This window comes from Actinia tenebrosa, unplaced genomic scaffold (genome assembly GCF_029948245.1).
Source record: "Actinia tenebrosa isolate PJP-AT-01 unplaced genomic scaffold, QUT_ActTen_1.0 PGA_scaffold1__47_contigs__length_23844297, whole genome shotgun sequence".
Lineage (NCBI taxonomy): Eukaryota > Metazoa > Cnidaria > Anthozoa > Actiniaria > Actiniidae > Actinia > Actinia tenebrosa.
Genome location: NW_028292578.1, coordinates 19,117,642 through 19,144,340, shown reverse-complemented (window position 1 = coordinate 19,144,340; position 26,699 = coordinate 19,117,642). Strand labels below are relative to the sequence as shown.

The 26,699-nt window shown below is 38.6% G+C and overlaps 3 protein-coding genes across 4 annotated transcripts in view; 1 reads left to right on the top strand and 2 right to left on the bottom strand.

Annotated features, from left to right (window-relative positions):
- LOC116294001 (putative E3 ubiquitin-protein ligase HECTD4) overlaps positions 1 to 11,600 on the bottom strand; it is a 51,846-nt gene extending 40,246 nt beyond the window's left edge. For both annotated transcript variants that reach the window (XM_089032956.1, XM_089032957.1), the window contains exons 1-17: positions 10,893 to 11,600; positions 9,684 to 10,001; positions 8,784 to 8,922; positions 7,801 to 8,004; positions 7,236 to 7,383; positions 6,632 to 6,769; positions 6,214 to 6,327; positions 5,573 to 5,704; positions 4,582 to 5,140; positions 4,156 to 4,276; positions 3,689 to 3,790; positions 2,836 to 2,907; positions 2,158 to 2,379; positions 1,594 to 1,836; positions 893 to 1,012; positions 581 to 685; positions 116 to 282 (exon numbers count right to left, since the gene is read on the bottom strand). In XM_089032956.1, coding sequence (XP_088889082.1) covers positions 116 to 282; positions 581 to 685; positions 893 to 1,012; positions 1,594 to 1,836; positions 2,158 to 2,379; positions 2,836 to 2,907; positions 3,689 to 3,790; positions 4,156 to 4,276; positions 4,582 to 5,140; positions 5,573 to 5,704; positions 6,214 to 6,327; positions 6,632 to 6,769; positions 7,236 to 7,383; positions 7,801 to 8,004; positions 8,784 to 8,922; positions 9,684 to 10,001; positions 10,893 to 11,548 — 3,560 coding nt within the window. In that variant the 5' untranslated portion in view covers positions 11,549 to 11,600. The remainder of the gene's footprint in view (positions 1 to 115; positions 283 to 580; positions 686 to 892; positions 1,013 to 1,593; positions 1,837 to 2,157; positions 2,380 to 2,835; positions 2,908 to 3,688; positions 3,791 to 4,155; positions 4,277 to 4,581; positions 5,141 to 5,572; positions 5,705 to 6,213; positions 6,328 to 6,631; positions 6,770 to 7,235; positions 7,384 to 7,800; positions 8,005 to 8,783; positions 8,923 to 9,683; positions 10,002 to 10,892) is intronic.
- A 1,631-nt stretch (positions 11,601 to 13,231) lies between these two features.
- Positions 13,232 to 18,846, top strand: LOC116293979 (general transcription factor IIH subunit 3). The gene is made up of 13 exons (XM_031701482.2): positions 13,232 to 13,245; positions 13,335 to 13,420; positions 13,503 to 13,609; positions 14,020 to 14,174; positions 14,762 to 14,830; positions 15,068 to 15,097; positions 15,219 to 15,247; positions 15,699 to 15,773; positions 16,480 to 16,533; positions 16,639 to 16,707; positions 17,061 to 17,196; positions 17,821 to 17,857; positions 18,384 to 18,846. Exons 1-13 carry the CDS (start codon positions 13,236 to 13,238, stop codon positions 18,442 to 18,444), a joined length of 918 nt encoding a protein of 305 aa, XP_031557342.1. The 5' UTR covers positions 13,232 to 13,235; the 3' UTR covers positions 18,445 to 18,846.
- On the bottom strand, positions 17,797 to 25,890 carry LOC116293978 (uncharacterized). The gene is made up of 5 exons (XM_031701481.2): positions 25,083 to 25,890; positions 23,509 to 23,947; positions 22,217 to 22,699; positions 19,981 to 21,967; positions 17,797 to 18,979 (listed from the first exon to the last, which is right to left on the bottom strand). The coding sequence occupies exons 1-5, from the start codon at positions 25,800 to 25,802 to the stop codon at positions 18,802 to 18,804; spliced, it is 3,807 nt and encodes a 1,268-aa protein (XP_031557341.1). The 5' UTR covers positions 25,803 to 25,890; the 3' UTR covers positions 17,797 to 18,801.
- Between the last annotated feature and the right edge of the window lie 809 nt (positions 25,891 to 26,699).

Below are 26,699 nucleotides of genomic sequence, written 5' to 3'. Positions count from 1 at the left end.
CAAAGACAGAATACGTCATAACCATGAATTTTCCACAATTTTACGAAAACTGTGCTGTTATTCACTATGCAAGCAATTTTTGGAATGGCCGTAGACTTTTGTAAAATGTCCTTACCTTTGTAAAAGTTGTGAGTTGAGTAAATGACTGCAGGCCTCTTCTTCACTGATAGTGGCTGGACCATCGTATAACACACTTAAGAGTTTATAATTGAGATGAGACAAGCCTAGAGCAACGTCTGTCAACACTGGAAGAGCGACATCTTCGTCTTTATTGTGTCCTTTCTGTAAACCGATAAATTTATTAGAATGGAAAGAAAAAAGAAAGGGAGGAAGGGAGGGAGGAAGGAAGGAAAGAAGGTAGCAAAAAGGAAGCAAAGAAGGAAGCAAGCAAGAAGCAAGCAAGCAAGCAAGCAAGAGGCAAGGAAGCAAGAAAGCAAGGAAGCAAGGAAGCAAGGAAGCAAGGAAGCAAGGAAGCAAGGACGGACGGAAGGAAGCAAGGACGGACGGAAGGAAGCAAGGAAAGAGTAGCATGCTGCCAGCACCAAACCCAATCCCACGTTGTTCATGTCAGCACTAATACCTTGAGGCTCACAGAACAAGCAAATCCCCAAACTGCTTTGTCAGGTGTGGTTCGTTCGCGGGTACTCTTTACTTGGAATACAAATGTCACGCTGTCTCCATCAACCTGGGGGATAGGACATTTTATGGATCATGATTACATCATCATCATCACCACCACCACCACCACCATCATCATCATCATCAAGATCAACAACACCACCATCATCATTATCGTCAACACCATCATCATCATCAACACCACCACCACATCATCATCATCATCATCATAACGATAACAATAAGCAAATAAAAGCAAGAAAAAAACCCTTACCGTAATGAAGTCTTTTGGCCACCCCAAACGAATTACACCCTTGCTGCCATATCCATACACATTCCCACCAAACTCGCCTACTTTAGCTGCCGTAGTATTAGGACCAGCATACACCATGACCTAGATGAGTAACACAAGATGCATATTATCATTGAACAGACTCGAGGTATGCAGTATGCAAGGTACATCGCACTAGTGCATGAATTATCAAATCATGCATGTTTGTAAGCTATGCGGTTGAGCATGCAAGATCATCGCACTCAGTTGTGCATGAATTAAATCATGCGATTCAATTATCAAATCATGCTTTTTTGTAAGCTGTTGTGACTACCAATGATGCCTTGATGTGTAGCTCTCTAGTCCACCGCTGATGGTGATTATAAAGCTCATTTTGATACCTATATTGAATGCACACTATATGAACTTTATTACGTGCACAACATAAATAATGGGACTAGCATTAAACATATGGGCAATCAACATATAAGGAGTCCATTTGCTGCAGGGGTTTCAATAGGGGTCAACATAAAAAGAGTCCATTTGCTGCAAGGGTTTCAATAGGGGTCAACATAAAAAGAGTCTATTTGCTGCAAGGGTTTCATTAGGGGTCGAGGATCGGAGAATGCTCCGGTAAATGATCAAAATTCTCTGCCTTAAACCACTTTTTATAGCTTAGTGATTTGTAAAATGTTCACTCCTACCTTGTCGTATTCATACTGTGTAGCACATCTGGGATCAAACTTGAGGTAAAGGCACTTAGCACCTTTGAATGTCACAGTCTTGGAGTACCTATAATCATCGCGTATTGGATGGATGCTCTCTACGATACAGGAATGTGTCCAGGGGGTGAGCTGTGGTAACGAGGACTGTAGAGTTGGCATCAGAACAGAATCATCAGACTTAGAGTTCGCTGCAGCCCGCATGTGATGGAAGAGGTTCGCAGCCTGGAAAATACAGATGGGAAAGTTATGATACAGCTTGGAACAAGGATTATCATCATTTTTATAATGACCATCATTATACCGTCGTATCATCGTTATTGCTATTACCACAATCATCATCATCAACACCATCATCATCATTACCACCACCAACCCCCCCCCCCCCCCCCCCCATGAACACGGCCGTCATCTTTATTTTCACCATCATCATACATAAACTTCACCATCAATATCATCAACACCATCATCAACAACATCATGTATCTTGAGATTTTGAGGAGACCTAAATTGACAGTCAAAGGTATTGGGTAGTCCCACACGTACTTTAGTAGCTGTAATAGTAGTAGATGTCACCCTAGATAGTAAACTCTTAGCCAATGGAAGACTACAGAACTTCTGATTTGCCATGATTGTCACCATAAACAGAAGCAGTTGTCCAACAGGCGTTGCCTTGATGACCTTCTCTAGACCATCCAATCTAGACCAGACAACCTCTTGGCTGTTGTTTTGTAGCTTTTGTAGCGCTTCTAGCACAACTTCAAGAAGCTAGAATAAATATTTAAAAATGTAATAGATACCACAAAAGGGTTTCCTCGATCAGAGAAGTGCTTTATTAGCAGGCAGTGTGAGGTGCAATATGGCCTCTCATACCTAAAAACCGAAATGTGTGCGTTCTTACTTCAGTTTAGAAAGATAGCCAATTGAGAGACACGGGAGAGTAAGTTTCCGTCCACTTATCTGTTTTGTTTTGTTTGTTTTTTTTTCCTTCTTCTTCTTCTTCTTCTTCTTCTTTCTTTCTTTCTTTCGTCCGTCCCTCTCTCCTACCTACCCTCCCTCCCTCCCTCCCTCCCTCCCTCCCTCCCTCCTTCCTTCCTTCCTCCCTCCCTTCACTCGTTTACTCGTTCATTCATGGGTAGCGTACCGTAAGTATTTCCCTCGACTATACCCAATTATGGTCATTTCATATCGACGCTATAGTCAATGAATAATACAAACAATTACCTCTTGAGACGCCTCTAATATCTTGCTAGCCAACATGATCGACTCTACATTCTTCGTTACAAACTCTGACATCTGACATCAAAATTAGATCAATAAATTATTCCTTTTACAAAAGAGCTCTTGGAATATCCCACCACATTCCTTTATTGAAATCCTTTATTATATTTTGATAATAAATACAAGAGACACAAAGATAAAGCCATCAAGGAGGTGCGGCTTTTGCAGGGTTTCAATCAGCTGATAAAAGTCTTTGGCCCCGTCCACACGTATCCGGAAATTTTTGTATCAGCAAATTATTTTTTGCGGATACGAAAATGTTTGCGTCCACAAGCAGCGTATTCGAATCGTTTTCACCGTCCACACGTATCCGTTTTCGTAAAATTTGAGAATACGGACACAAAAATTTGCGGACACGTGTGGACGCAACCCGTATCCTTAAAAAAAAGAATTGCGGATACAAAAATTTGCGGATACGTGTGGACGGGGCCTTTGAATCTTATTATCTGCTACAAATGGTGGCCAAACACTGACCACCATGTGCGGTCAGCTAGAAAGAATTCTATTGACAAATGTATTGAAAACTTGTGACTGAGCTGATGAACATTCCACACAAGACAGGAAATGACGTCAAGTGAAAGCCAGCAATACATGTGGTACGTCTGGTACTATATAAAACTGTTGCTTTGTTTTGTTCTTTTTCCAGGGAACACCCCACGGATACGTTGCTTATAGCCAAGGCCTTGTTGTATCAAATACCCCTGGTACTATAATGTTGGTGTTCCCTTGTTCTTTCCCTAGGAAACACCAAAGAGTATGGGGTCAGTAGAAGTGAAGCATGGATCATTCTAGTTACCTCTACAAGAGAACTCTCCATGGTGCAGTCCTCAGACAGCATCAACTCCTTCCATGTCTTGGTAACCAGTGTAGTTATGTACTGTAATGAGGCCGAGACATCCTATCAAAATAAGTGAACGTAAGGTATTGAGAGATGAAGGTGTATGGGGTCAGTAGCGGATCCAACAGTAAGACTTCTTTAGCTTGAGCGTAAGGTTTTTCTATTTCAGACCACGTGTCATTCCCTTGAGAATAAGTTTCTTTGATCCATACTGCCATATCTTCTCAAGCACAAATATGTTGATAAAATTATAATACTCAAGGGAAAACACGCGTTCTGCTGGAAATTATTAGTTCCAAGCTCTTGAATCCAATGTCCAATGTGAAGGAAACTTTTTTTGATGTTATGTTTTTCTTGGTTTTGTCACCGAGGTAGGGATTTAGTGCCAGGGGTTTTTACATTTTTGTATGATTCATGCTACTTACAGGCTGTGCTGCTAGAAATTTGGCCAAATCATCCTCAGCAAGATTTACACATTGCAGAATATCTGTGGTTGATACCATGACGCAAGCCTTGATCAGCTTACATTCCACATCATATGCCAACCTGGTAAGATATGAGTCATTTATCAAAGTTGATTCTTGTAACGTGGTAAGGCCTTGGACACGCGAAGCAACCGTTGCGCGAAACGTAAAAGTAAAATCAGCTTTTGAAACGTTATAATGTTGTTTAGCATTGAGCGACGCTTTCAGCAATTCGCATTGTCAGCAAACTGGAATCGCAGAATCGTCGTCACGGGCTATGGAACGTCATGGAAACACCTTGATTGACGTCTACCAAAACCTACTTCGTCTCAGCGACGATTCCGCACGTGCTATTGATAAGCCGTGACTGTAAGCTGATGTTCTTACCTGTTGGGAAAGTCTACATATTTCTCGGTGTTCACCAGTTTTGCAGCCATATCTCTCAGGAGCATTTCTCTCATCAAGAAGATACCATTGGATTTCGAATCTGTATCGGAGAGTAACACCATGAGTAGCGCGCTTTGTTCTTTAGATCCGCGGTAAAACACGCTTAATCCACGTACAAACACTCGACAGGCTTGTCTGTGAATCTGCCGGCTGTAACTCTCAGTAGAAGTGCACACCAACATCCACACTAGGGATCTCAGGTCCTTGACCAATTGGTTTTCCAGCTTAATGCGCCTTGTTACAGCCAGTTGTAGCAGCGGTTGAAGGGCATGTAACACGGTCAAGATGATGGTGTGGTTTTTACTGACTATCCCAAGGTGTAGAGCCTCGTAGATCAAGGTAAGATAGTTGGAATCAAGTAATGCCTCTGTGAACGTGTCAGGATTCACTGGGCGAAGTGCGCTGAGCTGGGCCTCTAGACTTCTGGAGAGTATGGTTATTTTGATGGCTATGGAGGATATCACGTTATTGACATCCATTTGATCACCCTCTAATGGACCTGGAAGTGACAGGATAGATGGATTCAAACAGGGGTTCGTAATCTAGCGCTTATTGATTTGTTTTCTTCGCTGTCAACAAGGGTGAAATGCCTGTTCCCTTATGCTTTGTGGTTTTCTAATTCATCATTTTAGCTTCCCCTTCTCTGTCGCCCCCCAAGGTTTTCCTCCCCCCCCCCCCCCCCCCCTACCCCATGAAAATATCCTGTACAGTAAACCCCATACAAACTTTACGATGAAAATGCTCATTAGATCCAACCACTAATGTATGTATACTGTTCTGATAGAGCACTAGTGGTTGTACCTAATCAATATTTGAATTCGAAATGTCCCAAAGGATTTGTGAATCATTTACGAATTTTCACGAGTCGTTTCTAGCTTGTGATTGCTTATGCCGATACAACACAGCTGAACTTGTTGTGAACATTACTTACCAAAGGGGTCATTGGTTATTGCTAGTTGATCTTTCACTTGGTTCATACTAGGATAGCCAGTGTTAGTCCACTCACAGACATGGCCATCACCATACGTCCAGATAGCTCCATCCATGGGGTCAATGCAAACACCTGATGACCAAAAAAATAGGTATCAATTTGGTTTCACTAAAAAACAGATTTAACAAAAAATTTTTTATTTATTTACATTGCATGGAAGATATTGATGGTTTTCACAGCCACAATGTTGGATGAATTCAACAAAACCCTTTTGTCTTTTGTTCTTTTATTCTCTTGGGAATAATTGAAAGCCAGTAATAGATTTGATGAATTGACCCTCAGAAAAAGAGGGAATAGAAAAAATGGTTGCTGTCCCATAGCCAATGAGGACAAGAGGATCAAATGTTTTGGAACAGAAGGAACAAATATGACAATAATAAATTATCCTGCAACAGACCTCTTTCAATAATGTAGTTTGGGTGAAATTTTTTCCCATTTCAGATCATATGCCATTCTCTTGAGAATAAGATTCTTTGTTCGAGTTGTATTCATATTCATGTGTCTTCTGATGTGGAAATGTGAAACATTGCCTGAAATAGGAAAACATTGTGCACAAGCCAAAAGGGTCTATTATTACATACCAAGTCTTGTTATTCCAAAGTCCTGCCAAGAATCTACACTATTGTCAGTGTCAATCAAACTCTCTCTTATGATACAATGGTCATCAACCAATGAAAAGCAGCAGTTGATTGGATCTAGTCATAAATATTAGAGAAACTTACTGTAAGGTGTATGAGTCATATCGCAGCAGAGGAGAAGTTTGACCAGCCATTGCAGAGGAATGGGGCGTGGTGGGCACTTTTTCCCTTGACCTCCTTCCCTTGTTTTAAAAATGTTGATACAACAATAAATATGTTGTGATTGCCCCTCAAAACAGCAGCACTAGAAATGGCATCCCCATGAGCCTGAATCTTTTTCAGGGGGTAGGGGCATTGCCCCTGACCCCCCAGATTAGCCCCCTATGTTCTATGGTCCCTGATAATCACTTTAGTTACTTACTTCTCTTAGCTCTCAGCACCAGGTGTCCTTTATTATTTGTCAAAGAGTAGTGTGGTAAGACTAAAACTAGCATATCACTTGCTACAAACATTGGTATCTTGCTCAGATTATTTCTTGCTAGTCCAAGATTGCTCATTTCTGTATAAAGTAAATAATTTTAAATAGTATAAACCTTGAAACAACCCCTAGGGCCAAACAAAAAAATAAGTGTGTTTCCTGTTGTGCAACCAACCCTAATTTTCTTGCCGATTTTTGCTGACCCCAATATTTTAATCATTCCCAAATGCACCACAGGGTTCCCAGTAAGAACATTTTCACTGTTGTATCAGTAAAAAAAACCCCGACCCACTGACCCCAATTATTTATCTCATGCAACAGGAAACACACTTATTTTTTTGTTTGGTCCAGGCTGATGAAAGTCAAGGCACAGCTAACTCACAGATTTAATTGTAATTTAGCTTGTTAGGCATTACACGAGCATTTAGGGTACTCACATGAGTGGCAAATCCTAGGTGAGAGGTGAGAGGCAGGTGTTATATGTCACCCTTGATTCTCAAAAATGACAAGTAAAACACTATGCAAGCAGTCAGTTTACCGTACTTACTGAACTGTACATTCATGGGGGTTTGAGCAGCTTGCTTTAGTCCAGCAGCATCATTTTCATCCACTCTTCCAAGATCTATAGTCATGTGGTGTGGTGTGAGGGGCACAGCTACTATTTTTTGTGACATGGTTTTTTCATCTTCTATTTCCTAGATATTTTGAACATGAGATATGAGAAATCTTATAAAAATAACAATGCTGATGATAATGATAATGATGATAATACTGCTGATTATGCTGATGACAATGACAATGCTAATGGTTATAATGATAATACTGATGATGATGACAATGATGCTGATGATGCAGATAATGATGATAATGTTGATGTTGATTATAAGGATAATGAATGCTGATGATGCTGAAGCTAATGATGCTGCTTCTGGTGATTATGATGTTGATGTTGATCATGACGAAGATTCTGATGATGATGCCCACGATGATAAATTCTTTTCCACCAATCATATTGCAGGAATTCTCACTCAGCTAGTCGTATAATATTAGTAACACATAATACTGTAGGCATTTATTTAAGATTATCAAATAACTTCATGCTTTAATCGTACCTCTAGTCTGAATCCCCAGATACACAGATCATATGCAGACTGATCTTGTTGGGGTTCCTGTGGTTGGTCGGTCGGCATGCTTGACAGGGTGAATATCCAGTACAGATGAACACCATCACTAGTCAGCTGCACAGTTGAGACCTGACAAACTTGATCCTGGTTCGTTATTGCAAGAGAATCCTTGAATTCAACATTGCACTTTATCTGATGACAAAATCAACACACGTTAAGGAGTTTTAAATAATTATTTTCCCTTCTTAAACTTGTAGAGATTTATCTACTTAAATTTAGCCTAATTTCAGCTTCAAAATATTTACAAAACCAATGGTAAAGAAAAGAGTGCACAAATTCAACAATACACAGACTTAAATATTCCATGGACCTCGACTGGAATCAGAATAGGTGAATGTTCAATGCAAAATTGATGCTTACCCTGAGCAACAGGGAACTTGAAACTGGAGCATTAATGGGTGGGAAGGGGTACAGGGGGGGAGTGGGATGGATTTTGAGGATGGGCCAGTAAGGAGGGAAGCATAAAGTAAAAGTAAAGCACCTAGTACATTTAATGTCAGTTAAAATCCAACTGCTATCAATGGAAGCCGACGGTGCACACTTTACACCTCTCTCTCCACCAGTGCTGTTTTTGAGAGCAGTCAAAGCTAAAGTTACATGGATTAGAGAGAAATTGAAACTATTATAGAGAACCTGAGGATTGAATCATGAACCTCCAGCTCTCAAGGCTGATAAATAACCAACTGAGCTATGCCTGCTCTTCAAAGGAAAGTCTGAATAGCGCAAAATCACACAGAAAAATGAAAAAAGGTGCAATACCATAGCATGTCAACATAACTGCTAAAAATATCAAGTATTAACTTGAAATGGCTTCAATTACAAAAGTCAAACAAGGCTTGAGGGTGTGGGTTTTATTAATGGGAATTGGCTTGATTTTATGTATGTTCATTAATGTTATAACTCTAACAAACCTTTAATGTAGATGGGTCCAGCATAAAGCAAAAAACTTTCCTATTTGTATCAAATACTGCAGGTCTGAATATGAGAAAGCCATGATTCCAAACCACCCATCCAGCAGCAATAGATAAATTAATATTGTATAATAATCCTCTGAAATCAAACAAAGAAGATTCTGAATTAAGCCACTCCCTTTGGACATTTTCCCAATACGTTCAATAAAAAAATAATAAAAGCAAATTAAGGGCTGAGGGGAACTTTTTTTTCTGACTCCCTGATTAAACCCATCATACTAGATACCTCTCTTACGGCAAGTTGTCCCTAAAAAAATCAAAGGGGTTATCATTGCTATATTTCTTTGGAATCTTTTTCCCTAGGATTTTTTTGAGCATCCAGCCAAAAAGCCTTATGTGAAATATAATTACAATTAATAGACCCAAGTTTTAATTCAGTCCTCAGTGGGTAGAAATTGAAGGCAGCGATATCTAATTGTACTGAATTTGTATTATCAGTTTTAAATAAATGATAATGATGATGACAATGATTATGAAGAGATGATGATGGTGATGATATTGATGATGATGACCATGATAAAGCATGATAATGATGATAATGATAATTTTGATGGTGATGATGTGGTGAATGTGATGATAATGCTTGAAGATGATGATGATGATCATACATGATAATGATGATGATGATAATTTTGATGGTGATGGTGATGATGTGGTGCATGTGATGTTAATGCATGAAGATGATGATGATGATGAAGATGATGATAATTTTGATGGTGATGATGTGGTGCAGTGATGATAATGCATGATGATGATGATGATGATGAAGAAGATGATGATGATAATGATAATCATTACCAGTAACCCAAATAAACATATTAATTTGTTATGTAACAGTACCTGAAAGAACCCATTCTTCCTGTACCAATCTTAGCCAAACCTTTCCCACCAGAACATGTCACGTATAAAAACTTGCCATCACAAGCAATACTTGTACACTTTTCATCATTTTGTACATTAGAAGATGAGTCAGGGAATGGTTTACAATGCCACCGTGAAACAAAATTTGATGTTTTTAATAGTGTAGGCGGTGTGTGTTTGCCTGTTCTTGTATAGGTCAGGGTTCTTTGTAGTACTTCATGTGTTGAAATATTGTGTAAGGAAGTCCTGTGTTTCTGTAATATCAATAGAACTTGGATCAAGCTTTTCAATGATAACCTGAAACACACCAATAAAATCACTTAGAGTAAAGATAATGGGAGGTTTCGTGAACACTTTTGGCCTCAAAATTTGATTGGTGAATAATGCACCAATACTTGAGAATCTATGACTGCCATTCCCCCTAGCAGTGCTGTCCAGTATCTTATCATCAAATTAGATATGTCATTGATGACAAGGAAAGACAATGAAGGGGTTAGAATAAAGCCATCCTTGCTGGTAACTGCATTTTTTTGATATTATAAATGTGGCTAGCAGTATGAGTAACCCCTGTATGGGATACTAGTCCAACTAGGTTTGTCTCCCCTTCCCCTACACCTCCAATTATCTTTCCAGAAATTTGTCAATAAATTGTGGATATCCACACATACACCTAGGTGGAGTGAGGTACTGCTCAACATTTTTCATCATGACCAAGAAAACAAAGCAATATAGACCTCTACAATGACCTCTAACCCATGAACTAAAGCTAACAAGAGGGCTTAAAATAAAGGCAGATCAGTCGCTGGTCATGATCACAGGCCAAAATAGTTTTAGCTTAGTCATACCTTATTTCTGTTTAAAGTTACTAGTCAAAATAACTGGCAAGGCAAAGATTTGACCGGACAAGTCCCAGTTCTGCCTGAATATTGTCTGATGTCCTGCCGTTATTTTAAGCCATGTAACAAGTGTCATCCCAGTAGTAATCTGACTCCAAATAATTAACAACCCAGCCATCACATCTTGGTTGGGGACACCTTTCTGTTTATTTATGAAAAAGACAGTACCCACCCTCCCCCCCCCCCCCCCCCCCCCCCCCCCCCCCTTCTCTCTCTCTCTCTCTCTCTACACACACACACGTCTTTGCATTATAACTTAAAGTTTATGAAAAAATATAATATTTATAATTACCTTCCACATGCTAGAGCAATCAATGCTGCAACAATATCTTCCCTTCTTGACGTACTGACATAAACTTCCGCTGACTGAGTTTGTTTTGAAGCCTCAATATCTAACCATGAGCACAGCAGTCTCTCTAAACCATCTAAACAACTTCTAGGTTCTGAACTAAGTGAATAAGGACTATATTCCCTGAGGCAATGCAATAGCAGCTCTGTGCAGCTGATAGGCAGAGAAGGATCTATTTTACTCTGGGATTCCAGAAGAGGTAGCAGTAGAAGTAAACTAACGTGTGAAGAAAACGAAACCGGTTTTCGTTTCTCGACAGCAGTTTTTGAAATGTCTCCATTTACATCACCCTTTTTGCAAGTTTTCAAGCGTTTTCTCTGAGAAAGCCACAAACTTAGTATAGTACGTTGTCTAAAGTCAAAATATAATTGATATGGACTGCTCTGCATGCATAATACAGCTTGCAAACGCTGAGCTAACTTTGCTATCCAAGAACTTTCGAACCGGAACTCACAGTCGACAAACGTTGACAAACTATTTGAGTCAAATTCCGGCGCACTGACCAAATCTGCGACAAATTTAAGACCATCTTGTAGAAGAATGGTCTGTTCTGTTACGGTGGACCAGGTTTCATTATCTAAAGAGCTTTCTGTGGTCATAATTTTTCATGGTAAAAGTGGTGTCCATGGAGAGAGGTTACAGTGAACATGGCTTCCCGTTTTGTTTTGAATTTGCCTCGCTTCGGTACGTGACGTGAGTTAAAATTCGTCACGCTAAATCAAACGTGAAAAATGCGTTGGAAATAATGATAAATACTTAAGTTTGTTTAGATTTCTTTTGTTTTTGTACGAAGGAACCCTTGTACAGAGAAACGAGCATAGGGCCGGTAGGTTAAGTAGATTTTCAAGTATCATGCTGAGAGAATAAACACTTCCTTTGAGAACTTTGAGGAAGACTCCCAGCCCATGTCGACCTGTCGACCTTACAAATTGAAACGCAAAAAACGTTTTTTCCCTGCAGAACTTTACGATTTCATTTTAACTTTGCAATATTAAATATACAATTTCTTTATTTCTTAAAAAAGATCGATGCATTAAGAAGATATATTACAATATTTACAACGTTAAAAACCTGTTCAAATCAGCTAGTGAACGTCTTATTAGATAAAATTACTCAAAAGATAAAACGCGAGATTATCCAATTTATTGCCAAACTTTATCTCGAACAACAAAGATTTTAAAGAGAAACTTTTTACTTTTTTGTTTTGTTTTTGGAATCTCTTTCATAAGCTTAATTTATTTCATTTACTTAATTTTTACAGTGGGGGAGTTTTCACTGTCCTTTGGCCGGCGCAAGCTGGCGCCTTGAATGAAAGCCAATGATAATGAGTATATTTTTGAATGAAAGCCGACTTCGTGGTTTCATTATTGAACAAAATTTGTATCGATTGTCTCTGATCCAGCTTTTCTGTGGTAATACAGACGGACGCAGGCTTTCCCGTAGTAACACAAGGTCATGATCTCAGTCCTCTTGGCGGGAAATACCATACTCCATAGAAATACTTGAACAGCGTCTCTAAAGAGTTCTCCATTTAAGACTTGATGATCTTCATTTAAAGCATTTGGTAATGTTATTTTGTAGTGAAATGAAATAATCAGATGGGTCTAACATCATTTTAAAAGCCGGGAAGAGCTTTTCCTTCTCAAATTGAAGCTGCCCCGTTTTTGTGTTTCCAAAAGTCGTCGCACCGCTTCTTGAATTAAAATTTTTTGCTGCAGCAATTCCTCGACGAACTGATGTGACTGGGAGTCTGTCGAGTTGGTATGCATTCCACTACAGTCAAAGGAAGGGTGTAGTTTTGCAGCGATCTTTCCTTGGGAGGCATTTTTCGTTATTTTTATCGCCCGGCTCGGGTGGCCAGGTGTACCGAGGATCGTAAATGAATCAGCTGCTTCTTGCTTTTTTCTGGTATCGTATGGTTTCGATTGCCCATGTCTTGCTCTCGTACTCATGTTTGTAGCTTAATCAAGGATTTCAAGTGCTTTCAAGCTTTTTAGATGCGTTAGATCAAGGTATTTACAGATTAGTGAATGAATGAATCAAGTTGTAAACAAATATGTGTAAATTTGCACTCGAGTTGTAAAATTTCATACGCGTGATTGACAGTCTTTTCTTGACTCCCATTGGCTGTTTGGTTAGATTTTCACGTGATCATCTGGGCAATCAGGTTCAAAGTTCATGAATATGGAAAACTTCCGGTCAGACTAACTGACTTCCGGTAAAAAAATAAAGCACAGGATTCCCAAAAATATAGTTATGGGTTTCCTGTTAAAAGAGTAAAACAAGATGGCGGACGGTATGAGCATTTTGTGCTTTCCGTCTTTCGACATTAGGATGGCTCGTATATTCGATGTCTTAGTCTCTGTTTCTCTTTTTGTTTTTAAGATAACAGCTTGGATCTACTTGTGGTTATTTTTGATGCCAATCCTGTCTGGTGGGGAAGAGTTTTTGCCGAAAAAAGTCAAGAACAGGTCCATAATTTTTCTATTCTATTAAAGGCTTTATGTATTTTTTACAAAATCTCATTAGGATTAATAATTTTTCCTTCCCTAGATAACACTGACTAGTTGTGTGGATAGCATGATTGTAATGTGCAATGCTCACTTAATGATGAAGCAGTCGAATACACTGGCATTTATTGCATCAAATACTAGACAAAGGTATGTTTTACCCTTTAATTAATTCTTCGTTTGCAATAGACGTCATAGCCGGCCATGTTGGAAGAATTTGACAAAAGATTTTTCAGTGAATTCTTTTGTTATATCTTCCAACATGGCGGACATCCCTTTTGTTATTGTGCTCTCTTGGGATTGATTGCAAACCAAGAATTAAGGGAGAAGAATATATTCCGATAAAACGTGCTCTTGTACTCCTTGCTTATACCACACCAAGGGGTTTTCCTCGTACTCCAGGTCGGTATAAAGGAAAGTCTCTTCCTGGTTTACACGTAAGTGAAAGTGCACAAACAAGCATTTATTCTGAACTTGTTCACCAACTATGAAAAAGATGTTGAAGATGATTGTCATCATCAAATGAAGTTAATGTAATACTTCCTTAATCTGTGTTGTAGCAAATTCCTATTTCCAAAAGAATCCCTTCAAGAGATGCACACTATTGAAGAATCAAGAAGTGTTCCTTCAGATAGCAGATGTGAAAAATTTGTACAAATGGATGACTTAATTGTTTCAGAAATAAAAGAATTGATTGGTAATTCTGAAATACCAGGTATGGCAAACCTTTGATGATGTCTAACAATTAACCTTTCCTTCAATCACCAAAGTTACCATGAAACAATGACTCCAAGTTGAGGTTGGACTTGATGTGTTTATATATTAATATTACTGTATTTTATCTTGTCCAACTTCTACTCAGAGCCATTGTTTCATGCTCACTCAAGTGAAATCAGGAAATGCTTATTATTAATACATCTGGCTCTTGAAGAAATTTGTATGCAAAATGAGAAGTTTAATGTAAAAACATTTCGTAAAATGTAAACTTTTTCTATGAGGAAGAAAGACCAGAGAACTACAAAAAAAAAAACATTGAAGCACAGGAGAGAACCATCAAGCAACTATACTGGAATACAACACTGAACTCAGGAATCAAACTTGAACCTCATGAGTTTGCCAATGCTTCCCATAAGAAGTAACAATTTCAAAATAAACAAGTCTATACATAGGTTTGACAATAGTTGACTCTTGATCATTGTTGATGTTCATCCAAGGAAGGTTAATTATTTTCAACAAATGTGTGGTATTCTAATCTTTTTTGAAAGTCTTGTTTAGTGATGTATTAAATTACCTTTATTTTAGCACAAGAAAACCCTGTTCATAGCAATCCTCCGTCTGCTCTCCCAAGTGCACTTTGCATGGCTCTTTGCTGTATCCTTTTCAGTTGGAGTGCATTTCAGATAACTCCCATGGCAAGCTTTATTATCTTCATTATCTCAAATGCAGCAATAGAAAAAAATATGCAGCCCCCGAATTGGTGTCAGTAGATTGTCAGTTAGGTTACTACAGTGTTGGTTTACAGTATGTTGGTAGGATGTGGGTAGGTCATAGGTACGAATCTTATCACAAAACGTGGCAGACTTTATTCCTTAACTCTAAAGCTATCAGACATTCACAGAAAGGAAAAGGAATGTCCAGGTACAATATTATTTGTAATGCAGTGGTCTTTTAATGCACGAAACTGACTTACTATTTGCTATCTTTTTATCTTTGTAACTAATAATTTTAGTTTCATAACTTTTACTTTCTCACTCCATAGTTGGTTTAAAGTTAAAGCCAAGAATTATGGTGAGCAAGATTTAAAAAATAATATTGATGCACTTAGGTTTTGATTTGAAGAAAAATATTTTGCTTGGTTGTCTAGCTATGATTTTGCTAAAATCTAAAATTTACATCCTCAGTTTCCTGAACCATAGGCTCATATTTAATTCTTTATGCAGAGGGAGGAAAAAAGGAGCACTGGGAAAAAAACCTTTGAAGCACAGGGGAGAACCAACAAACAACTATAATCATAACATCATAACTCTAATCCCGTTCAAGACTCAGAATTGTTTTACCCGAGTCTTTCAATTTGCAGCTGCATAAGTTGCTTCATATACTGTGAGGATCAGCTCAATTTGATACAACTCTAATACTGTAATCTTTGACACCAAGCCTGGGATAGAACCCAGTTCACATTGGTGGTTTATACCATCTGTGCTCTCCAAAATTATTCATTAACAAAATTATTTTGTTCCAGGTCGTCAAGGCATCACCAGATAATGCATCCCAGTACTTAACAATTATGAACTGTATATTTGGTGCTCAAAAAAGTGTAAGTAATGTTATCATTTCTCCATATTTGCTTGAAAGAACGTGGTGTCAATAGGCTGTTGGCATGGGCCTGGATAGATTGTTAGTTGATGATATTGTTGGTAGGAATGAAGAGTAAAAACACCCAAAAAAGATAGCAGAGAAGTAAGATAACATAAGAAACATGTCAGTAGGGTTGTTGGAGTGGCATCATGTTGCTACTCAAAAGTTATTATCATGATAATAGCATGGTCGGCAGGGTGTCAATGGTTGGAAAAGGTGGTGGTGAGTCGTAAGTAAAAAGTTGGTAGAATTAGGTTGAGGTGAGGAATGTAGGATCGTAAGGAGCATACCTTTTACTCATCCAGTCTCATCCATCTTCAAAAAACCTTACGATTTTATCCATACCCTGAAACAGTCTCTGGGCTGATCAAATTCAAGACATGGTTCACTCATAGATCGATTTGGGAGTTAGTTTATTAGGTCTTTCCAGAAAGGAAAATTGGAGAAAGCCCCTCGAATTGAGGGACAGACCAAACAATCTCTACCCACATGTGATACTGAGTCTGGGAATCAAACCTGGGACCTCAGAGGTGAGAGGAAAGTGTACTACTGCTTCACTACCCTCGATTCCCTTGTTCTCACTTCTCATTGCCTCGTAGGATTTTGTGACCACATCTTTTAATGATGATCAGTCCTTAATGTTCTTTTTCTTGTATTTTGTACAGAATGTCATAATCGATGCCTGTGCTTTATATCAGAATTCAGGATTTCTTCAACAGGTCAGAGCCTTGTAAAATTTAGAAGTATTTTATGTGAAATTGATAATTCCCAGAGATTTTTTGTTTAATTAACTGTTAAATTCTTTCACTTCTTTTTGGTTGCAGGCAGCTGACATAACTGGAGGAGTATATTTAAAAATAGAAAACACTTTGTCAATATTAGAACATTTATTGGTAAGTGATCAAGACTTCTTCTGCTTTGCATGATTTTAAGGATGAGGATGACAGAGAGGTGTTAACCACTATAAGTCCAAAGGGTTGGGTTGCCGGTTTGAGTACTGCGGTCGCCACATGTGAATTGAGCTTGCTAGATGTGTTGTTCTCTCCTATGCTACGAGGGTTTTCTCTGGGTTTTCTGGTTCCCTCCCTCCATAAAAATCAACGCGTGTTGTGCGTTGTTTGTATAGAACATTGAATGTAGTATTAGTGTGTGTGTGAGTGAAAAGTGTCCCCAGTTAGTGCAAAAGTGCTAGAACTACACTTAAATAAAGAGATTTTATATAACTTGTCTTTGTTTCTTGTTCTAGTGGCTATACTTACCAGGACAAGGTACCCGAGATATGCTTATCCTTCCCTCCTCACAACACATTGATTATCGAGCAGCTTGTTTCTGTCATCGGAAGCTTGTTGACATTGGATATGTTTGTTCTGTTTGTCTATCAAGTTAGTATTGAGCTGCTGAGGTTTTTATAATAGTGTAACATATTAGACTTGCCTGACAATCTGCAATAGTCCCCTTCACAGCTCCCTGTGCCACCCTGAAAGGTAGCCATGCCTTTGCATCAAAGCGAGACGAACGTTGAGCTTGCAATGATAGAGATGTGTCAATAATAATTGTTCAAGGTTTTAAAAAAGGGGCTTTATCATTGCAAGCTCACCGTTCACCTCACTTCGATGCAAAGGCACAGCCACTTTTCAAGATGGCACAGGGAACTGTGAAAGTGATTACTGAATTGAGTTCTACTTCTACCAAGGATAGAAATTCTTGCCTCAAGTGTAAGACCATGTGTCATTAAACAAAGAAATTATAATCTAGGGATGATGTGGTCTGAAATATGAAAGCATTATAGCCAAGCTAAAGGGTGTATTATAGCCACAAGCGTGAAACAAGTTGCAAGGAACATTGTATAGTGTATAATAGATATGAACACTATTACAGGAGGCTCTGCTAAAAGGGAACCGAAGTCTTGGCTTAAATATCCCTAAAAAAGTTTGTTTTCCACGAGCACTCTAACCTTTGTCACCTTCTGAATTAACCTAAACTCTATTTTGTAATTTTATTTCCAGTTTATTGTCAGTTCATCCCAAGATGCATTACATGCCAGTAAGTATATTGTAAATCAACTGTAGCCTTGGTGACGATGCTTTGGGAATACTCATGGCTCCACCCTTTTATGATTTTTTTGCAACCTCAATTACTTAGAGTTGTCTGGGTTTTGGCTTCTGTCAATCAAAAAATTACTAAGCCAGCTTATTCTGAATTTGAGAGATGGAAATAAAAACTTTTCTAAGTATGCCAAAACGTTTTTGACACCCCAAAACAGCCTCAGGGCTGATGAAAGTCAGGGCACGGCTTACTCGCAGATTGAATTGGGATATAGCGTGTTGCATTTTGTGGGGGCAGAAAAACTAGAGAAAAACCCTTGAATCAAAGGAGATACCTAACAAATTCTTTTCATTTGTGATGCTGAGTCTGGGAATCAAACTCGAGACTCCAGAGGCGAGTGTGCTACTCCTACGCCTCCCTCTAAATGTCATGAATTGCCATGTAAACTGAGTTCTTAGATTTTGATTTTTGTGCTCTTTCAGTATCTGAAGTGTTCAAGCATTTTTCCATTTTCTTTTTTTAGGACTCTATTCAAACTACCATTACCACCTCCATTACAACGATCAAAGAAAAAGAAGAAATAAAGACAAAATCTAGAAATGTTATATATAAATTATTTTGCATAAATTTTTGTAGAAAACATGTTGGTTTAAACTAATTTTTTACAATATAAATTTACTAATACCTCGACAATTTTTTGTTTGATACAATGATACAAAATGTTTCATTATAAGATTTACAAATGACATTCAAGTTACTATTCTATCCGAGATATCTCTAATGAGAATGTGATAAAGTGGGCGCTTCGTAACGGTGCAGTGACGTAACGGTGCAGTGACGTAACAGTTAAATAGCTTCCTCATTCTTTCATGCTTTTTTGTCCAATCACAACGACTGGCTGACTATAAATCCTTTACCTCCCTCCTGAAATCCAGAACTAATCAAGAACTATCCATGTCTTGAAATAAAGCTAAGGCAGAGTTGGACTCGAGTTCTTTCTGTATTTCTTCGATGTCAACTGGCATTTCCTGTCCAGCCAGCCAATCAGAGAGCAGTGAGGCCGACAGACAAGGGCTGTTTAGAGGGTTCATATTGTTGTTTGGCGGTGATGGACTAAGTCTGAAAAGAAAGAATAGGAAATATTCTGGTTAACTCTTTGAAAATCCTGACGTTAAAGCTCATACGTCAAACGAAGTAATGAAAGATTCGAATTCTAAGAAATCTAGATCTTCATTCGTGAAATAACCCCCTTCTTACACGGTGAAAAAAAGTACCACTAACGCTTGGAATTCATAGCTAATCGAGTAAAACACCTTTTTTTCTGCGACGAATTGTAAATATTCCTAATTGGATCCCCAAGCACGAAAAACCCTCGTTGACACTGGTACGCTGTCCCGACATCCGTATTTTTGGATCATGCAAGATACGTTTTTCATCAGGTTAGGCCCAATCACGTCCCCTGAGCGTTCTTTTCTCTTAGTCCGAGGCACAAGAGACTACATGTAGCTGAGGATATTTTAGCCCGAAAATCGCGGTCCGGAAGTTTCGTGCGCATGCTCAAAATATTGTGCATAAAAAATCTGAAATATCTACTTAATTTGTCTTTTCGCTACTGTCAGATTTTGAGGTACTTTATTAATTGTAACATCAACATTCTATAAAGCAGATTTTGTATTACTGTGAAAAGCTTGGTGCCTTATGCGTGTCTTGCCGTGGGTGATGTTTTCAAGAATTTTGAATGGCTGATTTTTTTATCGCGCAATGGGATTGGTTTGGCAGTGACATGACCCTGGGCCCGGTTGTATGAAGCCTGGATAGCACTGTCCGGTGGATAAATCCTTATCCAATGCACAAGTCGATGCTGTTATCCAATAAATTTAACCACTGGATAATATTTATCCATTGGATAGCGCTATCCAGGCTTCGTAAAACCGGGCCCTGGTGTGTCCGTGTTCGTGCCGTGTTTCGGGCATTTGATTGGATGGAGAGTAAATTCTCGTGCAATGTGATTGGTCTGCTGTATGCCTTGCTGTGTCACGACCGCGTTCGTGCCGCGAGATTTTCACAGTCGTACGAAAGCTTCTCTATCATATCCATCATCAGCAGTTTTCACTACTTACATGTTGAAGTCCCCACCAGCATTAGCAAACAACTCCTCGATATCAATACCAAGACCATACCCACTTCCTGCCCCCCTCGCTGACTTGTCCGTAAAACCAGTGCTATAGATAATCTCTTCTGCAAAGCTCTGTCCTTGTGTGTCGGCATCATCCAGAGTTTCGACTTGGCTGGCGTCTCCTTTGTCTGACAATTCACTAATGGCAGATAGTAGTCTTTGTAGATTAGGAGACTGGTCGCCAATTGTGTTACTCTGGGTAGAAAGAAATTGTAGAAACTGCTGTTGTTCTAAGGTAAGGCTTTCCGAGGGAATTCCACACACGGATTGTGGCGATGCTATTTGGTTAAGTAGAGTCGATTGTCCGTAAGAACTTGTCTGATTTAAACTGTTAGTTGGTAATGGACTGACAGCGCATGCACAGAGGTTTGGATCTTTATAACCTGATAAAGCCATGGAATTTAATTTCGATTGGACAGAAGAAACCTGCGCCAAACCCCCTGTATTACATACTAGGGTAGACACAGCTATCCCTTGAGTGTTATTCAGGAGTTCGTTTCCAAGGGAATTAGCATCAGAAGAAGGTACTGTAGTAACATCTGTAGATGAAGTTTTCACGTTGGTTTGAGACACAGCTCCAGGATCTAGAAAACTGATACTCCCCACACCCGCTCTAGAGCCATCTGTATTCGAATTTGGCTTAACTATTTGGTTAATAACAGTATTTAAAATGGAAATGTCACTATTTGTTACTAAACCAGGGTCTTTAGACGAAGAAAATGAGTTATCCAGAGGAATGGATGTTGTGGTGTCTTGCGAAGTGGCTAGAGGAACAGGAGTGTTTGATAACGACTGTGTAACAACAGCCTCGTAAGATATCTCTGGGAATAAACTTGAGATGAAAGTAGATGGAGATTCTGTAACGTTAGATTGAGTGACGTCCTGTGAGGAAACAACACTCGGCGTTGTCATAGCTGCGGCGGTTTTATTTGTTTGAGAAACATGCGTCGTTGTTATGGTTACAGTATTGGTCGCTATAGAAACAGCAGGCGGTGTAGGTTTGCAAGGCTGTGAACTCGAATTCAATGGCGCTAAATTTGACAATGATGACGTACGACATAATTTCTTGTGTTGATTGTATTCTTCTTCTACGTGACTGGAAGACATTGATCTGGGTCTTGGACTTGGAGATGGAGCTGTTACCGTAGAAACAGATGGATAGTTGGAGACTGGAACCGCTTGGAATGGTATTCCTTGTACACCAGTAGGGAATATATTGGATATTCTTTGAGGTTTTCGTAATGTCAAATTCTGTTTAGTTTGAGTGGCTAAGGGAGCTTGTGACGTGCTTGATACAATGAGTGGTTGAAGGGGAAATCCCACCCTTGTAGAACCAGGCTGAATCGCTACATGTCCTGGTTTAGGCAAAGTAGCTGGAAGCAGCGGAACTTGAGAATTGACGACTTGGAGATTTGGCGCCAAATTCAAAGGCGCAAGTTGAAAGGGCACCGTGTGAGTTCCACTGGGTTGTACGGCTGGCGTAGTGACCATATTGAAAGTCTGAGGGAGAATAACCGTGCTTGGAACTTGACCAACCACTGGAGTGAATGTCTGTGACTGTGTTACAATATTGGGCCGAGTAGTAACGAACTGCTGGTGCTTTGATGAAGATTCACTGCTTTGTGGAACGCTACTAGTTTGAGCATTGGTTGCTATGGTTACAAGTACTGGGTGTGGCTTGGAACTTGCAGCAGTAGTTCTCGTAGGGAACGTTTGTCCCAAGGCTTTATTCACATTTGCTTGTTTAGAACTACATGTAATCGGAACAGTTTGTGAGATAAGCTGACCAGTAAGATTTGAAGAAGAAACTTGAGGCATATTTCTCGGGAGTTGAGGTAGCGAAGTGAGGGAATGCACACTAGAAGCAGTATTTTGAGGCAATGATATGATGGCTGGATTTGGCGCATCAACGGTATTTTCTTTTCCATTCTCTACAACACAAAGAAAGAATTTCATGAGTTAAAAGTTATATAGTAATTTGAAGACGATCAACACTACTTTTTTATGGTAAACTAAAAGGAAGGGAAATCCAGGGAGCTTGATTAATGGAAACACTGTTTTTTTCCCCCACTTGATACAACAAGTCAGTTACAGGAAAGATATCGAGATGACGTGTAAATTGTTATCTGGTAGATATATAGTATTGTAAGTAGGGACGCTTTTAAACACATGCTACTCACCATTGATGTTAGAATCTGCCACAGCCTGCAAAACGTTCATAGTGGTTACTTGATATGGTATTTTGACAGCTTTTAAAGTCGGAATATTACCATTACAGTCTTGGGGAACAAACTGAGTAAACTGGAATTGTTGTGTTACTTGTGGTAGACTAGAGATATCTTTATGTCCCGTCTTGGGGTCACAGGTTTCTTGATCTTCAAGTATTTCATCTTTTAAAGCTTTCAGCTCATTCATGTACTTTCTTATAGGATGAATGAATGGTTTTGTTGTCTTTCTCATATTTTCCCATCTTTCTAGAAGTTTCTTATCAGATTCGCTTAAATCAGATGATGTTCCTTCATCGCTTTGGCTGTTGTTCTCCTTTAACTGGTTTTTCTTTTGTCTTGGTCTTTTACCTCCTTTATGTTGCCCTTTTTCGTGTTTTCTCTTCAAGTTTTGTTCTCCTTTTTGCTGAATTGCAGCCAAAGTTACAGCTGATACACCTAGAGATTGTAGGAAAAAAGGAAGGCATTTCAAAAAAATTAAATTAAATGCAAATTTGAAAGCTAACCAAGACAGTTATATATTCACTTCTACATAAATGTACAGATTTAGAGCTGTTTTTTGTTTATGCAATTTCATGATTTTATGCCCAAGTTCTTTGCTTTTGTCAAAGAAAAAAAATTATATATACTATATATTTTACCTGAATACTTACGTGAACTTTTCATTGTTCAATATTACTCTGTGTTAAATTTGGCAAAGATTTTAAAATGCCGATAAAATGTTGGCACTTTCAGCAACTTCAGGGTAATTTTGGATTCTCTCTTGACATTTGAAGGTACCAAGTTCAGTTACCTCAAATAATGATGAATTTCATCATCATAATGAATTTCTGTCTAGATTAGGGGAAATTGAATGCTAAATAAGGCATTTCCATTTTATTTAAAACGAAGGGGAATATTCTTAATGTGTTTGCATTAATGAGCTATCATGTTTAATAAATGGTCCAGGAATAGACCTCTTTACCTTATGCATAATATTTTTCCGTTTCAAACCATGTGTAATTCTGTTAAGAATTACATTTTTTATTTGAGTTGTATCCACCTTCATGCATCTTTTCCTTCTCAACTATTAAACAATGAAATGATACTCTAGGGAAAGACACATGGTCCCATCTAAATTTGGAAAAAAATACACACATGAAGCTAAAGAGGTATTAATGCACTTCATGGACAAGAAGCAGGATTCTTGATAGTCCACCAGTTAATTTACAATTCCTAAGCCTACTATTTACAGTATTAGTTCATACCTTTAGTATCTGCTATTGATGTTGTTTGTCCCTGAGCTGCAGTATTAACAGACACCACCACAGGAGACAAAACCAATGAATTTTTCCTTTGAAAGTCTTCAATTTCTTTAACAATTGCATCCTTTAAAGCCTGTTTAGTCATCAAGACCTTATCAAACTCAAAATCCAATTCCGAGTAGCAAGATGGCTCATCGTCAAGATTATGATACCCCTTTACATAAGGATGTTTTAAGGCCTCTTCAACTGTTATGCGACCCTTTGGGTCCAACAATAGCATTTGACTGAGTAAGTCAACAGCTTCTTTATCAGCATCAGGAAAGACTTTGTCAAATGGAACAGCTTCTTTACTTGGTAAGTGATGTAAGTAAGTCTTTACTCTTTCAGCTCCCATACGCTGTATAAAGCTTTGGGAAGGTGTGCCAGTTATACTAAGAATAAGCTGATAATATAAACAATTATTAAACGAGGTTGAGCATGAAAAGATTATCAATATCATGGTTTGTCTTAGCCATGGTAAGAGTGCTGTAAAATACAGTAAAATGTTGAACTGCATACGCTTAAAAACCATAATGATAATGATAATGCAGATAATGATAATGATGGTGGTGATGATAATGATAATGATGATGATGGTGGTGGTGATAATATAAAATAAAATAATTATCATATGACCCGTATCTACCTGGGCAGATAGCTTTTATTTACTATTTCTTTCTTTCTTTTCTTTTATTATTTTTCTTTTCGTGAGGGTCATATGATAAAATGCTTATTGACTGAGTTAGGTCCGGCCGTACGAGAAAATATTTAGCTCTCAGTCATTTGTATGGACCTCACTGCACTCGGTCCATACAGCATCATCTCAAGCCAAATATTTTTCCATACGGCCCTCCCACTCAGTCAATAAGTACATATTATTGTTAGGAGAAGACTGAAATTTTAAGTCTGGTTCACACAGCTAGTTTCTTAAGTGTTGGAGTCAGGATCGAAAGAGGAATCAGAAGCAAAAGAAGCTTGCAATCTAGCGTGAATCAAAACAACACAAGCAGAATCATAAGCCTCGCTTTGGTGCTCCCTCCTTTATTGTTCCCATAGTTACCAGGTCAAGGAGGACGCCATGTTTTCTGCTCTGAATGGCCTGGGCATGAGCTTTTTCATTGGTCAAAGCTTACAATTCTGATTCCGATTCTTTGGTTTACACTTGATCATAAGTGTCATAATCAGAACTGGAGTTGGAAGAAAAAGCAAACTTTCTTATTCTGTCTTCCCTTCTGCTTCTGATTCCGAATATTGGTTCACACTTAATTGTAAGCCCCTCTTATGACTCCGCTTGCAATTCCGCTTGCAATTCCGCTTCCGTCGCTAGTGTGAACCAGCCTTCAGATGTCAAATTTACCTACTGTATCTTTCAAGTTTATCTCTAACTTATTAATTTCATATATAAATTGATCAATTACTGTAGTAACTTAGTTAAAATATTTAACAGATTTTATCATGATTTTTTTGCAAAGAGTGAAAGACCCACTTAAATGTCACGCGAAAACCATTCAAGTGCATTTATTATGTGACACACTAACCTGTAGCTGATTTAAATAATTCGTCCCTGGGAACAAATGCTTTCTACCAAGCATTTCAGCGAAAATGCAACCAACAGACCACATGTCTATAGCCTCAGAATACTCATTTAATGAAAGCATTAACTCTGGTGCTCTGTACCATCTTGTAGCTACATATTCTGTCATCACACGCTTTTGTTCTACAGGCGATGAACACAACCCCCTTGCCATCCCGAAGTCACCTATTCTCAACTCGGCGTTTTCGTTGACTAACAGATTACTTGGCTTTAGGTCACGATGTAAAACTTTAGCCGTGTGTATGTATTTTAATCCACGTAATATTTGGTATAGAAAATATCGAACATGCTCGTCTGTGAGCGGCTGGTCTGAGTGAATGATTCGGTGTAAATCGGCCTCCATTAAATCAAATACCACATACACATCGTTAAATTCGTCTTTGTTTTCTGGAGGTTTCATGATATCCCTGATGCAAATGATATTATCATGGCGAAAGTGCCTTAAAATCTTAAGCTCCCTGTACGTTCTTTTTGCAACAGTTAAGACATCAAAGGTTCGTGGAATCTTCTTTACGGCCACTTTTGCTCCAGTTTTTGTGTCCAATGCTGAACACACAACGCCATACGCACCATTCCCAATGCTCTCAATCAACTTGTACCGAGCATCAACTTCAAATTTTATCTCGATTTCTTTATCCTTAATAGTGTACGTTCGTTTAGCCATCGCTAGCTTCTGATAGTTCCCTCATCGGGGAGAAATAAAGTAAAGTAAAGTAAGACTAATTCCATCATCAGCTTTGCAAAACCTTTTCAACAATATTTCCCTTCATTGTACAGTCCGCTGACCGCTATGCTTCTTATACTCGTTCCTATTGTTGCTAATTTTAGTAACTAACGACATCATCAGCAACCAATCAGAATCATCTAATTTGTAAAATCTCGCCGGTATTGAATTTGGGAAAAACCCTGCAACAGGAACACAAAATAACAACAAATTGACAAAAATAAACAATTAAGAGTTGACTTAATAACGGGATAAACGGAAAAACGAAGAATCCAAGAATATCAGTTGAACATCTTCCTTAGAATATCCCTTTCGTACTTTCTAAACAACACACTGCCAGATAAAGTCTAGAATTCTAAAAAAAGATTTTCATGGTGGTAGGATTTGTATGACAGTGAACACAGGAAGTCATTCTGTAGTAGCAGTGTGGGGGAATGTCCTTTTGTAATGAAATATTTTAGTTGGATATCAAAACGTACAATGGTCCAAATAGGGACTAAATTCTATAGATTTAGGTGTAATTTTTGCTCTCGGAACCAAAATTTAATTAATTCAAGCGGGATTCCTGTGGGTACATCGAGACCTCGCTACGCCCCTGGGTGCATCCTACCATTAACTACACCCTCCTTCCTCAGAGAACGCTGGAAATGCTCAATACTGGGTGTCCGTAATAGTTACTATTCATTATCTGACAAAAATACGTTTCGCATCTTGTGCATCATGCAAGCAAAAAGATAGTACTGTATTGTCCGTATTTGCTCGATTAAACGCCGGGTCTCGAATATTATAACGCTGGGTTTGAATATAAATGGGGCGTATGGTGTTTGTTCCAGACTG

Coding starts and splice junctions, on each gene's coding strand:
- LOC116293979 (XM_031701482.2), top strand. Junction 14,831..15,067: donor ACTTTGCATGGCTCTTTGCT/GTATCCTTTTCA, acceptor TAAAGCTATCAG/ACATTCACAGAAAGGAAAAG. Junction 15,774..16,479: donor TATTTGGTGCTCAAAAAAGT/GTAAGTAATGTT, acceptor TATTTTGTACAG/AATGTCATAATCGATGCCTG.
- LOC116293978 (XM_031701481.2), bottom strand. CDS start 25,802: ATGGCTAAACGAACGTACACTATTAAGGATAAAGAAATCGAGATAAAA. Junction 22,700..23,508: donor ATCAATAGCAGATACTAAAG/GTATGAACTAAT, acceptor TACAATCTCTAG/GTGTATCAGCTGTAACTTTG. Junction 18,980..19,980: donor GCTGGTGGGGACTTCAACAT/GTAAGTAGTGAA, acceptor CTTTCTTTTCAG/ACTTAGTCCATCACCGCCAA.